The sequence below is a fragment of the Anolis sagrei genome, chromosome 6, assembly GCF_037176765.1.
Source record: "Anolis sagrei isolate rAnoSag1 chromosome 6, rAnoSag1.mat, whole genome shotgun sequence".
Lineage (NCBI taxonomy): Eukaryota > Metazoa > Chordata > Lepidosauria > Squamata > Dactyloidae > Anolis > Anolis sagrei.
In genome coordinates, this window is record NC_090026.1 from 46,545,642 (window position 1) to 46,561,767 (window position 16,126).

At 40.3% G+C, this 16,126-nt stretch overlaps 1 protein-coding gene across 1 annotated transcript in view; it reads left to right on the top strand.

Moving 5' to 3' along the window:
• The window catches only part of MYO1D (myosin ID), a 280,311-nt gene that overhangs the window by 104,918 nt on the left and 159,267 nt on the right, over nt 1–16,126 (top strand). Inside the window, exons 15-16 of the mRNA XM_060781183.2 lie at nt 5,102–5,268; nt 6,708–6,915. Of these exons, the coding sequence (XP_060637166.2) occupies nt 5,102–5,268; nt 6,708–6,915 (375 nt within the window). The remainder of the gene's footprint in view (nt 1–5,101; nt 5,269–6,707; nt 6,916–16,126) is intronic.

Here is a 16,126-nt window from a genome sequence, read left to right on the forward strand (position 1 = left end):
CTACAGCATAACTGCAGGTAGTTGAGCTGCAGGGAGAGGCGGGTAATAAATCCATTGTTATTATTGTTGTTATTGTTATAGCCAAAGACCATATAACCGCATGCGGGGGGTTGGATTAGATGCCCATGCGGTCCTTTCCAACTCTATGATTCTAAGACAAGAGATGGTTTTTATGTATGCTTAAAACTTCTGTCTTTGATTTTATGCTCTTGCCGTGCTTAATGGAGAATGACTGATATAAATACTAAATTCTTTTTAACCCCCTCTTGGGATTTTGGTTTTATTTCCGAAGATCATTAGGTATTCTTCTTTTTCCTTGAAAAAAAAGCTGTCAGACAGCTGTGCCAAACGACAAACCATGGTGGTGTGAAGATTTTCCTTGTTGAAGAATCCTTCTTGCATGTTTCTTTATCTCTCAGTTGCTAGCTGAGCATGTTCCTTTCTCTCTCTTTCTCATGGATTCACTTGAATCCACTGTTAATGGGCTTTGTAATTACGCTTAATTCTGTCGTTAAGTAAACCAGATATCTCACTGAAATGCCTGCTCTCTTGACAAACTGTGTCAGCTATTGTAAAATGCCAAGAGTGTTCAAACACTTTCATAGCAAGCTTTGCAATTAAAAAGAGAAGCTAAAACAATACATTCTGTTCTGTGTATTAACATGCTGTTGCATTGCAGTGTTTCGCTTTTATTCTTTGGCTATATTTAGACATAGAGAGTGCCTTTTGTTATAGGTAAAGTTCCTGAAAGCAGGCCTTTTACAAGAGAATACGATGCAAATTCAGAATAGAGTTACGGTATATCACTTCTGCAGAGGAACACAGCATTCAAACCGCACAAATACAAACCAGACAATGTAAAAAAGACATAGGTGTATAGATTCAACGCATTGACTATAAGGGTTTGTACAAAGAAGTGCTTATCTGATAGCATAATTCCACCCATAAAGCAAGTTAGTATTTTAAAATGAGCCTCTTCCATTTAAGCAGTCTGTTCCAAACGAGGTGAAAAATAAATTTTTGGAGTCAAGGACGGGCTTCTATATAGAAATACCATATTTTCTGGCGTATAAGACTACTTTTTAACCCAAGAAAATCTTCTCAAAAGTCAGGGGTCGTCTTATATGCCAGGAGTCATCTTATACGGCGGGAGTCATCTTATAGAGTGGGTGCTGAAACTTCCAATCCAGATTGGAGAATCTGTGGTTGCCGCATATTTTGGGGGGAGCTCAAAAATGGCAGTGGCCATGTTCCTGTTGTATGCAGCGATTGTATGAAAGCATTAGGGGTGACGCTGTACAAGTATGGTAGAAGGAAATCCAATCATCAGGATTCGTGGTCTTAATGCAGTCCCGATGGTGAGGTGAAGGGGCTCCTCACCGGGAAGGTGTAAGTGAAGGGCTGAGCAAGCTGCAGGCATCTGGGGCGCCCGAGGTATGGAAAAAAGAGATAGAGTGGCTCTGGACCCACCTCTTTTACCTGTCAGGCCTGCCCTTGGATCCTATTACTTTACCTCCTCCTCTGCCTCTTAGATCTCACTCCTGAAGACTGCAGTGAAGCAGTGCAGGTGCACATGTGCAAGATCTGATAGGCAGAGAAGGAGGGGCAATAATAGAAAAATTACTATATTGAAATCAAATCTGATGCTTTTAAAAATTTTATTTGATGTACATTGGAAGAGGGGATGTCTTATACTGCGAGTATATCCTAAACTCTATATTTTAACTGGAAAAATTAGGGGTCGTCTTATACGCCCAGTCGTCTTGTATGCCGGAAAATATGGCATTCCTAATCTGGGAGCATAGATATCTCGAGTGCGTTGCATGAGCACTTGTTTTGCCTTAGGTCCTAGATCATTCAGAAATTGTAAAGGCAGGCCGATTTTAGCCAACTCATTATTTAGAATCACCATCCATGATGACTTTTGGTCACACTGGACTTGGTCCTCTAGACATAAGCGTGGAAGTCTACTGGGATTCATCTGGTTTATTTTTGACCAGTAATTGAATGGTCTCATTAGGATTTGAGCTTTTACTGGGGACATTCCTAGCTCCGCTTTTATCCACTAAGATTCTGGGTTGGTAGTATTTCTTGGGCAGTTTGCACAAATCCAATATAATATTAGCACTACCTTCTTGGAACAGCTGAGTCCCTCCTGCCTCCTTGACATGTCACAACCTGCTTTTGAATCCCCCTGTTTCAAATTGAACCTCAGGGGACAGTAAAAAATCCCTATTTCCATGGTACACTAGTATATATAAGATGAAGAGGTGTTGTATGAAGAAAAAAAATGCAATATCCCTTGGGTGCACAGTTCTTGGAATTCTGACAATTATGTTGACACTGTTGTTTGCTGGTTCCTGTAATTAGAGTATACATTATTTGCATTGTTCTGTATCACCTCTTGGAATCCCTCAAGATGAAAATAATTTATCCAAACTCGAGATAAAGATTTTTACAATGTGACCAGACAACTTCAAAAAAGAACCAAAGTTTTTGTGATCAATATTGTGCTTCACTTTAATAATAATAATAATAATAATAATAATAATAATAATAATAATCCTTGTTTATACCCCGTCACCATCTCTCCAACTGGGACTCTGGGCGGCTTACATGAGGCCAAGCCCAGCAACACATTACAATAAAACAAAACAAAACCAAGGCATAAAACAACAACACATTAAAATACATAGAACATGAGAATACAGTAAACAATATAAAATACACTAAAAGTCATTCACAATCCCAGTGACAGTAAGTGGGCCACATGTACAGGATAAAATACTAAAAATTCAGGGTGAGATAGGAATGGAGCAGATTATTTGTGAGGGAGAGCACATAAAAACGGGGTCGTAGAACTAGACCTTCATACAAGGGGGGGGGGGAAGTATACTGTAGGGATAAACATTGAGGGGGAGCAACAATGAATAGTTGTGCGGTTCCTCTCTAAAAGCACAGTGGAAAAATCAGGTTTTGAGATCCTTCTTGAAGGTTTCTAAGGAGGGGACTTGCCTAATTTCACCGGGCAATGGGTTCCAAAGTCGGATGCTGACATTTCTGGTATGTGGACAAGTCTTCTGGAGAAAGAAAACATGAAACATCCGGATTATATTTATTGGAAGTAGTGAAGTTTTAATTCTGATGAAAATGGCATGCTGTTAATGGTGTGAATATTCCAGAAATGTTCCAATAGCCTTATAAATAGAGATGTTAGCAGTGAACATTCATATCTCAGCTTCTGTGAGAATGTAAGAGTCATCACTTTGACACAGATCAAAATCTCCAGACAGGATTTATTCGAGGAGGAGCTCTGTCAGTTAGATTAAAGACTGGAAACCTGATTTGGATGTTTCAAAAGGAAAGCAGCCTGAGGGGTGGAGTATGGAGTTAGGTAGCTGAGCAAAAGAAAGAGTAAGCAGGAGAAATAAGATGAAGGAAAGAGAAGCAAGGTCAGGCGGAAGAAACAAGTGCCAAAACAGCTAGAAAACATGGATCATGGAAAGCAAGGGAAACCTGTGCATTTTAGATACAATAATGGGTTATTGTTGGTATTTCGGGCTGTGTGACCATGTTCTAGAAGCACTCTCTCCCAATGTTTCGCCTGCATCTGTGACAGAGGTTGTGAGGTCTGTTGGAAACTAGGAAAATTGGGTTTATATATCTGTGGAAAGTCTAAGGTGGGAGAAAGAACTCTTGTCTGTTGGAGCTAGGCGTGAATGTTTCAATTGGTCACCTTGATTAGCATTTGATGGCTTGACAGTTTTTAGGTGTGGCTTTTTATTGCCTGGGAGAATCCTTTGTTGAGAGGTGATTACGTGTTCCTGATTGTTTCTTGTCTGGAGTTTGAGTTTTGTTTTTTATTTACTGTTATAATTTTAGCATTTTTAAAATACTTGGAGCCAGGTTTTAGAACATGGCCATTAAGTCTTCGACAGTACATTAAATATAATATTGCTTACTTGGAAAAGTCACATAACGCACAGAGGTGAAAATTTCAAGACACACACCTAGTATGTCATCAAAAGAAGTAGTTTCTGTTTAAACTGGGTTGGAAGACTGGCAGACATTGGCTTCCTACAAGATCTCAGACAGTGGCACCCTTAGCCATGTTTCAGCAACACCTAATTTTTTAAAAAAATTAAAAATCGAAGGAAGTGGGTATCTGGGATAGGGAATGGTACTGAGAATCACATAATAATAATAATATATAATAAAACTTTATTTATATACCGCTCCATCTCCCCGAGGGGACTCAGAGTGGTTCCTAGGTAACATCACAAAAACATACAAAGTAAAAACAACATAACCATAAGATTAACAAACAAAATATAAGCATAAAAATTGTCGCCATAACACACATATATTAAAAGTAATCGTGCCTGTTCAAGGCAAGTAAAAATTTAAAAGGCCAGGCTAAGATTTGTGCAAGCCCAAAAATTCTAGGGGGCCCGGGAATTAAGTGCAATACCATGGCATGCAACAATAACATTAAGTACGGGTCTGTGGCTGTTCATTCCGGGGCCGATTAGAGGAAAGAATCTGGGTAACTGGTAGGAAGAATAAGGCCGTATTAGACAATGTGTGGTGCTGAATTAGAACTGGTCATTTTCAAAGGCTTGTTGAAACCACCAGGTCTTCAAGCTCTTACAAAAGGAGGGGAGGGATGGGGCCTGTCTGATTTCCCTTGGAAGGGCATTCCGGAGACAGGGGGCCACCACTGAGAAGGCCCTCTCTCTCGTCCCCACCAACAGTAGTGGGACCGAGAGGAGGGCCTCTCCAGAAGATCATAGAGCTCGTGCTGGCTCATAGAAGGAGATGCGATCGCATGTCGCCTGCACGTCACTCTTTCCCCTATTTCCATATAGACTTGCCTTTATTTCTATTTTATGGGTTTGGATACTGAGAAGGAAGCAGCTGACCAGACAATAAATGTTACTAGCTTAAGCTTAACCACTTTTTCCCTGTTTCCTAATATTATAATCAATAATCCAGTTATTAATTTTCTCCTTCCTTTAGAAAAGCGTCTTCTGACATCCTGTCCCATTGCATTTACGTTCTTAGTATAAAGACTGTTTTGTTTCTCATTGCTTTCCTGTAGGAACCATACTATGTCCGCTGTATTAAGCCCAATGACAAAAAGTCGCCACAGGTATTCGATGAGGAACGTTGCAGGCATCAGGTGGAATACCTTGGCCTCTTGGAGAATGTGCGAGTTCGACGAGCAGGATTTGCCTATCGCCAGACATATGAGAAGTTCCTTCATAGGTAACAAAACATAAGAACTTGTCAGACTTCTGATTTTTTGAGAAACTGTTTTATTTTAAAGGCAAACAATTGTATGGTATAGCATTGTACTGGCATTTTAATACAAATCCTAGTGTCTGATTAATGTCATTTTTGTGTTTTCATTGTTAAATGCAGTACCACCAGGGTTTCAGATTAAAGTCTTGGCTTCATAGTTTCCTTAGAATAGATTCATTATCAAGATTTAAAAGAGACTGATCTCCTTTTTTGAGAAAAAAGATGCGAAGTACAAGGAATACTTTCCCTTCTTGTGCTTAGCAAGTAGAGAACTGGAATCAACTGCAAAGGGTTTGGCTGTCTGAGTACATAAAATATGTATGTGTTCCCTGTGGCAGAGTAAGAGCTTCTCGACAGAACTAAATAAAAATGTGCACACACGCCCTTTGTTGCAAGGCCAAAAACAATTGTGGCAAAATCGTGGATGGATATGAATAATTCTCCATAGTCGCCCAGCCCTCTATCAACTGAAATTTACTTAAACCCTGGTAGTTAATTTTTTTAAAAAAATACTGTTTTTCAAAGCATTAACACTCCATAGGATGGAAATCTAATCCACATCTCTTTTGATGGGAACTTGTGTTTGACAGAAGTTGACAGAAGTTGCAAATTCAGTTGGCTTATCTTAGAAGTCCATTTGATGGGGTAGGGGAGAAAGGGGAAAAGTGTGATTGAGGTCAACCCTCCTGTTCAAGGAGCTCCATTGGCTGCCGTTCATTTTCCAGTCCCAATTTAAGGTGCTTACCTACAAAGCCCTAAACGGTTTGGGACCTGCCTACCTGCGTGACCGCATCTCCGTTTACGAACCCACACGCTCCCTCTGGTCATCTGGTGAGGCCCTGCTCTCGATCCCACCTGCGTCGCAGGGGCGTTTGGTGGGGACGAGGGACAGGGCCTTCTCTGTGGTAGCTCCCCAACTCTGGAACTTGCTCCCCAAGGACATTAGACAAGCCCCAACATTGGCTGTTTTTAGGAAGCGCCTGAAGACCTGGCTGTTCCAGTGTGCCTTTCCAGAATAGGAAACTCCTGGTTTCAAGTCCCAAGCATCTTGCTAGAGATTTAGGATTATCTGCACATTGTACCTACCCAAATACCTCTACATATTATCTGTCACAACAGCACTTTTTAACTTGTCCATTACATTGGCCCGGTCCTTGGTTTTAAATTGCGTCACAATGTTATTGTTTTATTGTTTTGCTTGATGTTTTATTATTTGCTTATGAGTTTATTGTATATTGTATGTTGTTGTTGTCGGCGGCCTTGGCCTTTGTAAGCTGCATTGAGTCCTACGGGAGATTTTGCGGGGTATAAATAACGTTAATAATAATAATAATGCATGCTGGGTTGGACAGTACTGAAGACTATAAGCAGGTATAAAATAATCCCTGAATTAATTGCTGCAGGTACAAGATAATCCCTGAATTTACTTGGCCAAATCACAAGCTGCCATCAGACAAGGAAGCCGTGAAGAAACTGATTGAACACTGTGGATTTCAAGATGACGTAGCCTATGGGAAGACCAAGATTTTTATTCGCACACCACGGACACTCTTCACATTAGAAGAACTCCACGCCAAGATGCTTGTATGGGTTGTTCTCTTTTTACAAAAGGTGAGAGACTGTCGCGAAAGATAATTTGAAACAACTTATCTGTAATCACTTGCAGGTTCAGAAAGCGAGGAGATATTGCATGGTGGAAGATTCCCTGTTACGGTTTATCTGTAGGCTGAACCTATCTCAATTTTAATTTGGCTGTAACTGAGCATATATTTTCCCTCATATAAATTAGCAATTGCCCATCGCGAGCAAAGGGCCCCACATTTTTGTCTAGGATCAGTTGAATTATCTTTGTCATAATTTAAATGTGTCACAATTTTTAAAAGGTAGCCAAACAAATATGAACATCTAAGAACAATTCATTTTAAGTGGTTTTAGTCATCCCTGCTGCTGTCAAACATCATACCAGGAGCTACATACAGGGAGCATACCACCCCCTTGTTGTGTCAGCTCCACTGGCTGCCTGTCCACTTCCGAGCCCAATTCAAAGTGCTGGTGTTGACCTATAAAGCTCTATATGGTTCTGGCCCAGCTTACTTGTCCAAATGCATCTGCCTCTACATCCCACCTTGTAACTTAAGATCATCCAGGAAGGCCCTGCTCTTCCTCGCACCAGCATCACAAACGGGGTTGGTGGGGACGAGAGACAGGGCCTTCTCGGCTGTGGCCCCCCACCTGTGGAACATGCTTCCAAATGAAATACGATCGACGCCATCTCTTCTGGCATTCAGGAAGAAATTAAAATCATGGTTTTGGGACCAGGCTTTTGGACAACAGACATAAAGCAGCACTTTGGTTGGAAATGGATTGGCAAGGCGATATATATGAGGATACGGTTTTATTGTTCCGTTAATGATTTTGTGTACTCAGTTCTTGTGGGTTTTTTCGGGCTATATGGCCATATTCTAGAGGCATTTCTCCTGACGTTTCGCCTGCATCTATGGCAAGCATCATCAGAGGTGAGGTCTGCTGGAACTGGGAAAAAAGGGGTTTATATATCTGTGGAATGACCAGGGTGAGACAAAGGGCTTTTGTAAGTTGGGCTAGGTGTGGATCTTTCAACTGAGCACCTTGATTAGCATACAATGGGCTGACTGTGCCTGGAGCAAACTCTTCTTGAAAGGTGATTAGATGTCCCTGCCTGTTTTTCTCCCTGCTGTTTTTGCTGTTGCAATTTTAGAATTTTTTAATACTGGTAGCCAGATTTTGTTCATTTTCATGGTTTCTTCCTTTCTGTTGAAATTGTCCACATGTTTGTGGATTTCAGTGGCTTCTCTGTGTAGTCTGACATGGTGGTTGTGAGAGTGGTCCAGCATTTTTGTGTTCTCAAATAATATTTTCTTGTAGTTAACGGTTATTGTATCTCATTGTTTATATATAACAGCATTGAATCGCTGCCAGTGTAAGTCATCCTGGGTGCCCCTTCCGGGGGTAGAGAAGAGACGGGGTATAAATACCGGAAATACCAGGAATAGGCAGGTAGTATGTTGGTTCTTTGAAACAGAGTGGGTAGCTTTGGTGGTTTTCTGCCATTGGGATTATCCGTGTGCTGCAGGAACTACCTAAAATATTCTTTCCAAAAAGCATTCTAGAAGTGACAATTAAGTCTTCTTTTTTGCCAGAATGAAGGTGGTCTAGGCCACATGAGTCACACTCAATGCTTGTGGTCCAATCTGACCCATCATGTCTTTTTTATGTGGTCCCCTAGATGCTAGACTGCAACGTCTGTATTCCTCATCATTAGACATGACTAGAATTGATGGGAGTTGTGATACAGTAACATCTGGAAAGCTGCCATTTGTTCTTCTTAGTCAGGAGAGTGGAGTTAGAATTTAGATACATGGTTTGCAGATATGGTTTCTGATTTTAAAATGTTCTTTAACTTTTCCCCAGCCTCAGAACCATAAGTCCTCTTGGATTGCACTTCCCATTACCTCAACTCTGCATGGCGGTTAAGCAAAAGTGATGGGACTTGTTGTTCCATATTTATTTATTTATTTATTTATTTGGAACTTTTATATACCGGTCTTCTCACCTCTGCAGAGGGACTCAGGCTGGTTCACAACAATGATAACACAGACAATCATCTAAAAACATCACTTCCCATAATACACTAAAACATTAAAATGCTAAAATACAGTCATATAATTACATTGGCCAAGTCGTCAAAGTAAAATTGTCATTCATCACCATCCGTCCATGTAGTCACGTGTTATTGACTCACTCGTCAAATGTCAATTTCCAGAGCCAGGTTTTCACCTGTTTTCTAAAAGTCAGGAGAGAAGGGGCAATTCTAATCTCCAGTGGGAGAGAGTTCCAGAGCCGAGGGGCCACCACCGAGAAGGCCCTGTCCCTCGTCCCCACCAGACATGCTTGCAAAGATGGTGGGACCGAGAGCAGGGCCCCTCCAAAAGATCTTAACAATCTTGATGGTTCATAGGGGAGAATCCGTTCGGACAGGTAAACTGTGGACCCAAACTGAGTAAAAAATGTAGTACTGACCACTATGTAAAAAAGTGATAGTTGGCCCTCTGTATCCACGGATTCGCTGTCCGTGGATTCTGTGTCCCTTTGAAGGCAATCATAAGGCTGATGTGGTCCTCAAGGAAAATGAGTTTGGCACTCCTGGTCTAGGAAAACTGGAGGGAATTAAGAGCTTAAAAGCCAGCCTCACCCCTGTTTCAAAGTGGAGATTACCACTTTGTTTGGCTTTATAGTTTTCCCTAATTTAAATAGTAAGCTGTGGATGTAATGAAACAATGGATAAGATAAAAGGTGCATTTAGTGTAAATATGGATTAGGTGGACTATAGGAACATCTAGGCACCCGCCTACATGCTTTCAAACAGAGGACAATAGAGACGCGGGCTATAAATGCCAGTCCTCTTGAAAGCATGAAGCATGTCCAATTAAAATAGCTCCTCTGTGTACACTATAGCCATATATACTACTAGCAAAAAACGTGCGACATATGCTAACATATGGTTGTTGTAAATAACCTTTGTTACCATGTGACTTTGGAAAAATATGCAATTTTCCAATTTATTAAAAACTAGCTGTCCCCTGCCACGCGTTGCTGTGGCCCAGTCTGGAGATCTGGAAAATAAAGTAATGAGAAAGTGTTGGTTTCTAATATATGTAATTCCTTTATGCGTGTGAGTAAACAGTATTTCTTGTTGTTTCTTTGTCATTGTGGAGAGTGTCTGGTTTGCCTACTCTGGAATATGCAACATATCATAGTCCTTCTTTAATGGTCTCTTTCAAATCTGTGATACTATATCTGTGTGTGTGTGAGAGAATCATATCTATCTATCTATCTATATGGATGGCTCTTTGTCAGGAGGGCTCTGATTACATTTTCTTGCCCTGATGAAGAGAGTTGGACTGGATGGCCTTAAGTATTTTCTGTTGGTCATGGGGGTTTTGTGTGGGAAGTTTGCCCCATTTCTGTCGTTTGTGGGTTTCAGAATGTAGTGAACTATAAATCCTAGTAACTACAAATCCCAAATGTCAAGGTCTGTTTCCTCCAAACTCCATCTGTGTTCATATTTAGGCATATGGAATTTTTGTGTCACGTTTGGTCCAGATCCATCATTGTTTGAGTCCACAGTGCTCTCTGGATATAGGTGAACTACAACTCCCAAACTCAAGGTCAATGCCCACCAAACCCTTCCAGTGTGTTCTGTTGGTCATGGAAGTCCTGTATGCCATGTTTGGTTCAATTCCATCATTGGTGGAGTTCAGAATGCTCTTTGATTGTAGGTGAACTATAAATCCCAGCAACTACAACTCCCAAATGTCAAGGTCTATTTCCTCCAAACTCCATCTGTGTTCATATTTAGGCATATGGAATTTTTGTGTCAAGTTTGGTCCAGATCCATCATTCTTTGAGTCCACAGTGCTCTCTGGATGTAGGTGAACTACAACTCCCAAACTCAAGGTCAATGCCCACCAAACCCTTCCAGTGTGTTCTGTTGGTCATGGAAGTCCTGTATGCCATGTTTGGTTCAATTCCATCATTGGTGGAGTTCAGAATGCTCTTTGATTGTAGGTGAACTATCAATCCCAGCAACTACAACTCCCAAATGTCAAGGTCTATTTCCCTTAAACTCTATCTGTGTTCATATTTGGGCATATGGAATATTCGTGCCATTGTTTGAGTCTCTCTGGATGTGGGTGAACTATAATTCCCAAACTCAAGGACAATGTCCACCAAATGCTTCCAGTTTTTTCTGTTGGTCATGGGAGCCCTGTGTGCTAAATTTGGCCCAATTCCATCGTTGGTGGAGTTCAGAATGCTCTTTGATTGTAGGTAAACTATAAATCCCAGCAACAACAATTCCCAAATGACAAAATCAATTTTTTTGAGTGAAAGACATAGATTGGGTTGTTAGGTGTCTTGTGTCCAAATTTGGTGTCAATTCGTCCAGTGGTTTTTGAATTCTGTTAATCCCACAAACGAACATTACATTGGGTTGTTGTAGGTTTTTGGCGATGTTATGGAGGCAATTTTTCTCCTGACGTTTCGTCTGCATCTATGGCAAGCATCCTCAGAGGTAGTGAGGTCTCTGAGGATGCTTGCCATAGATGCAGGCGAAACGTCAGGAGAAAAATTGCCTCCAGAACGTAGCCATATAGCCAGGAAAAACCTACAACAACCCAGTGATCCCGGCCATGAAAGCCTTCGACAATACATTGAACATTACATTTTTATTTATATAGATAAAGGCTGAAATTGTCAGTGCTTCTTGCCATGTTTATACATTCTCTTTTATGCCCGTCAATGCTAAGAAGGTATAGCTGATGGCTAGTAATGTGTCCATCCTCTTTGTCTAATGGGCAGGAATAATTCCTGACGTTCTTGCTGTCTCTTGTTTGACATTTTTTCCTGGTACTGAACTCTCTCAAATTATAACCAGTACTTGAAATGGTAAATCACAGGCTGCTTTGTGGTAGCTTGCCCCATTTATAGTTGCTATCAGCAGGAAGGAGGAAATTAATTTTTCATGTGATGGTAGACTATTGATTCTTTACAGTGAGCATTAAATAAACATAAAAGGGAGTCAATGGAAATGTGAAGGGTCTTGCAACACCGTTATTTTCCTTCAGAGGTCTTGCTTCTTAATAGAAGAGTAAATACAAGCTTTAGCTGTCTTGGAAAGCTTTGAATTTTTAAATCTTTTTTTATTTTAAAAAGAATATAATTCATCTTAGCTTTTCTCAATCATTTCATGCTTAAGAGTTGCTACTTGCTTTCCAGCAGAGGGGGCCCTTGTAAGTTGTCATTGCAAACAAACCTGATGTAAAAAGTAGGCAAAATGCATGGGGGAGGGAGCAATTTTGCTTCTTTGTCACACAGTTGAGTGCATCTCCTTTAATTTTTTTTTAACTGAAGGCAACTCCCCTAAATTAAGGCACTGCATTTTTATTTGCTGATGAACATTCTTTTGTTGTTCCTTGCACCTCAAGCCTGTCTCTTTATATCTTGCACATCCTGCGAGGATAAAGGAGGATGGTGACAGTAATGCTGAAGGAATTGGTTGCAGTCCTGGAGTGCAGAAATATTGGAGAATATAGAAGCAGAAATATAGTTGAAGCATTTCATTTTGGGGATAAAGCACGGGCCGTGGAGTATTTGATAATAGAACTGTCACAGTGGGAATTCTTGGTTGCCTCTTTTGTTATTGACTTGGTGGTAATTAATATTATTATATTGTCAAAGGCTTTAATGGCCGGAATCACTGGGTTGTTATAGGTTTTTTTGGGCTATATGGCCATGTTCTAAAGGCATTCTCTCCTGACGTTTCGCCTGCACTATGGCAAGCATCCTCAGAGGTAGTGAGGTCTGTTGGAACTAGGAAAAAGGGTTTATATATCTGTGGAATGACCAGGGTGGGACAAAGGACTTTTGTCTGCTGGATGTTTCAACTTACTACCTTGATTAGCATATAATGGCCTGACAGTGCCTGGAGCAACATTTTGTTGAGAGGTGATTAGATGTCCTTGTTTATTTCCTGTGCTGTTGTCATTTTAGAGTTTTTTAATACTGGTAGCAAGATTTTGTTCATTTTCATGGTTTCCTCCTTTCTGTTGAAATTGTCCACATGCTTGTGTATTTCAATGGCTTCTCTGTGTAGTCTGACATGGTGGTTGTGAGAGTGGTCCAGCATTTCTGTGTTCTCAAATAATATGCTGTGTCCAGGCTGGTTCATCAGGTGCTCCGCTATGGCTGATTTCTCTGGTTGAAGTAGTCTGCAGTGCCTTTCATGTTCCTTGATTCGTGTCTGGGCAATGCTGCGTTTGGTGGTCCCTATGTAGACTTGTCCACAGCTGCATGGTACACGGTAGACTCCTGCAGAAGTGAGAGGATCCCTCTTGTCCTTTGCTGAACGTAGCATTTGTTGGATTTTCTTGGTGGGTCTGTAGATAGTTTGTATGTTGTGTTTCCTCATCAGCTTCCCTATGCGGTCAGTGGTTCCCTTGATGTATGGCAAGAACACTTTTGCTCTGGGTGGATCTTCAAGGTAGATCAAGGTAGTCAGTTGAAACATTCACACATAGCTCCAGCAGACAAGAGTCCTTTGTCCCACCCTGGTCATTCCACAGATATATAAACCCTTTTTCCTAGTTCCAACAGACCTCACTACCTCTGAGGATGCTTGCCATAGTGCAGGCGAAATATCAGGAGAGAATGCCTTTAGAACATGGCCATATAGGCCGAAAAAAACTACAACAACCCAATATTATTATATTCTTGAAGAGAGAGCCTTGATTATGGTTTGCATCTCTCGGCTTTTTGCCCTCTGTGCACTGCACAAAAATGAATCTATGATCAGAAATCACCAAATTATGGAGTTGGTTTCCATCCTAACTGAATCTTTTATGTACCGTATATACTCAAGTATCAGCTGACTCGAGTATAAGCCGAGGCACCTAATTTTACCACAAAAAACTGGGAAAACTTATTGAGTTATATAAGTCGAGGGTGGGAAATGCAGCAGCTACTGGTAAATTTCAAAATAAAAATCGATACCAATAACATTACATTAATTGAGGCATCCATAAATGTTTTTGAATATTTACATAAGTCTGTAATTTAAGATAAGACTGTCCAACTCTGATTAAACAACTTTTCTAACCTTCTTCAATGTAAATGTGCTTATGTATCCTTCCAATAATAATAAAGAGAGTAATATACGAGGAGTATTTTTTAAGTAAGGTCCGTTTTGTTGTAGACACTAGTAGTTCGCGCGTATACCACAACGAGCACGTGCGTCGTGTACCGGTATGCCTCGGGAACAACTGTGCTCAGTTTCCGCTCTGTAGCTAACTTGTACGGTTCTGTTCTGTGCTTTAAAAATGTGTAAGACTATCAACTCACCCGCCGCATGTGAGGTTCGCTCAGTGATACGGTTTTTGTCAGTAAGGAACCTGCCTGCTGCAGAAATCCATCGACAGATTTGTGAAGTGTATGGTGATACTGTTATGAGTGAAAGCAAAGTGCGTAAGTGGGTACAACAATTCAAAGGTGGCCGTGACAACGTCCATGATGAGGACCGCTCAGGTTCCTTGCTGACAAAAAACGTATCACATGCTACTAGTGTCTACAACAAAACGGACCTTACTTAAAAAATACCCCTCGTAATAAATGTAATGATAATATTAATAACAGAGTAAATAATAGAAAAATAATAGAAGAAGAAGAAGAACTTTATTTTTCTACCTCGCCTCCATCTCCCCGAAGGGACTCGGGGCGACTTACATGGGGCCCAAGCCCAAGGCAGAATACAATTAAAAGCAAAGCAAAAACAATTAAGACAGCATAAAACAGCATAAAAAACATAACAATAATAGCTAACAACAACAATAACAGCAGATTAATTTTGGAGGGGTGGGGAGGAAAACCACTACGTGAACTAGTTAAAGGATAAGTGGTTTAGTAAGGTGGATAACAATGTATAATGGCATAGGAAATATCATGGAAACAGAGCAAATTAACAGGATCAGTTAATATAATATAGGACATCAGATTGAATGACAATTCAAGTCATGATACAGGTTAATAACATTAATAATAGAATAAGATAATAAATGTAATAATAATAAATAGAGTAAAATTAAAAATATAATAAAATTAATAATAGAGTAAAATAATGTAAATATAATAGTAATAATAGAGAAAATAAAAATGTAATTATAACAACAACAACAACAGAGTAAAGCAATAAGCAACTTTGACTCAAATATAAGCTGAGGGGGGCTTTTTCAGCCTAAAAAAAGGGCTGAAAATTTGGCTTATACTCGAGTATATACTGTATTACTTAAAAGTATACCCTGCCTTTCCATGCTCTGTTTCTGAAGTAAGAATAGAAACATTCTTTGAAAATATTTTTTTGATTGGTAAAAATGAGGAAAAACTCAGGCTGATCAGAATCTTTCAGTTCAGGAATTGTGTTGAAAATTTACCCTTGAGGGATTTTTTTTTTGTACAGAATACAGAATTTTCTGCACAGAAAACAGGATTTCTTCACAAAATATAATTTTTGCACCGGAAATACTGTTTCTTGTGCAAAAAAACCCCTGTTTTCTTGGTTAAACACACACACACACACATATTCTGCATAGAATAAGCATGTTCTTTGCATAAAATAGTGTTTGAAAACTGGGCAGTTATTGAATATTTTCTCATAGCAGTAAGAAAATTGCTAATTTTTCTTATTGAAAATAGCAAAGAAAAATGTCCCTATTCTGAGGTAGATAACAGTCTTCGCCATTCCATAAAAAACCAACCAGGAGCCAAGGGTAAATAGATTCCCTTCACATAGGTTTTCTACTCGCTTATGAACTTGTCAAATGTGTCTTCTATGTTGGTATGATACAGAGACGGGTCTCTTCTGAGATTCTTAAAAACCTGGACAGGGTTACATACCGGGAAGTAATCCCTGTATCAATTTGACCCGATGCCATATAAGGCTTTAAGAGTCATAACTGCGCTTTCACTTGTACCTAGAACTCCCAAGGTTCATCTCAGCTCCATACTTAGGTGATCCCTCATTGTCCGAGTAGGATTGCCTTCCAAGATCAGTGTACTGGTGGTGGGTCCGTAGGTGACTGTGGAACCCTATTCTTGATATGCATCTTCTCCGCAGTGAGGGCATTGGTTTCCAGGTGGAAGGCGGTCCCAGTCAGGGTTAGCTTGATGTGACTTCCTCTTGCCACGTTTCTCTCTTTCGCCCTCCATTCGTGCCTCTTCAAATTCTGCAGCA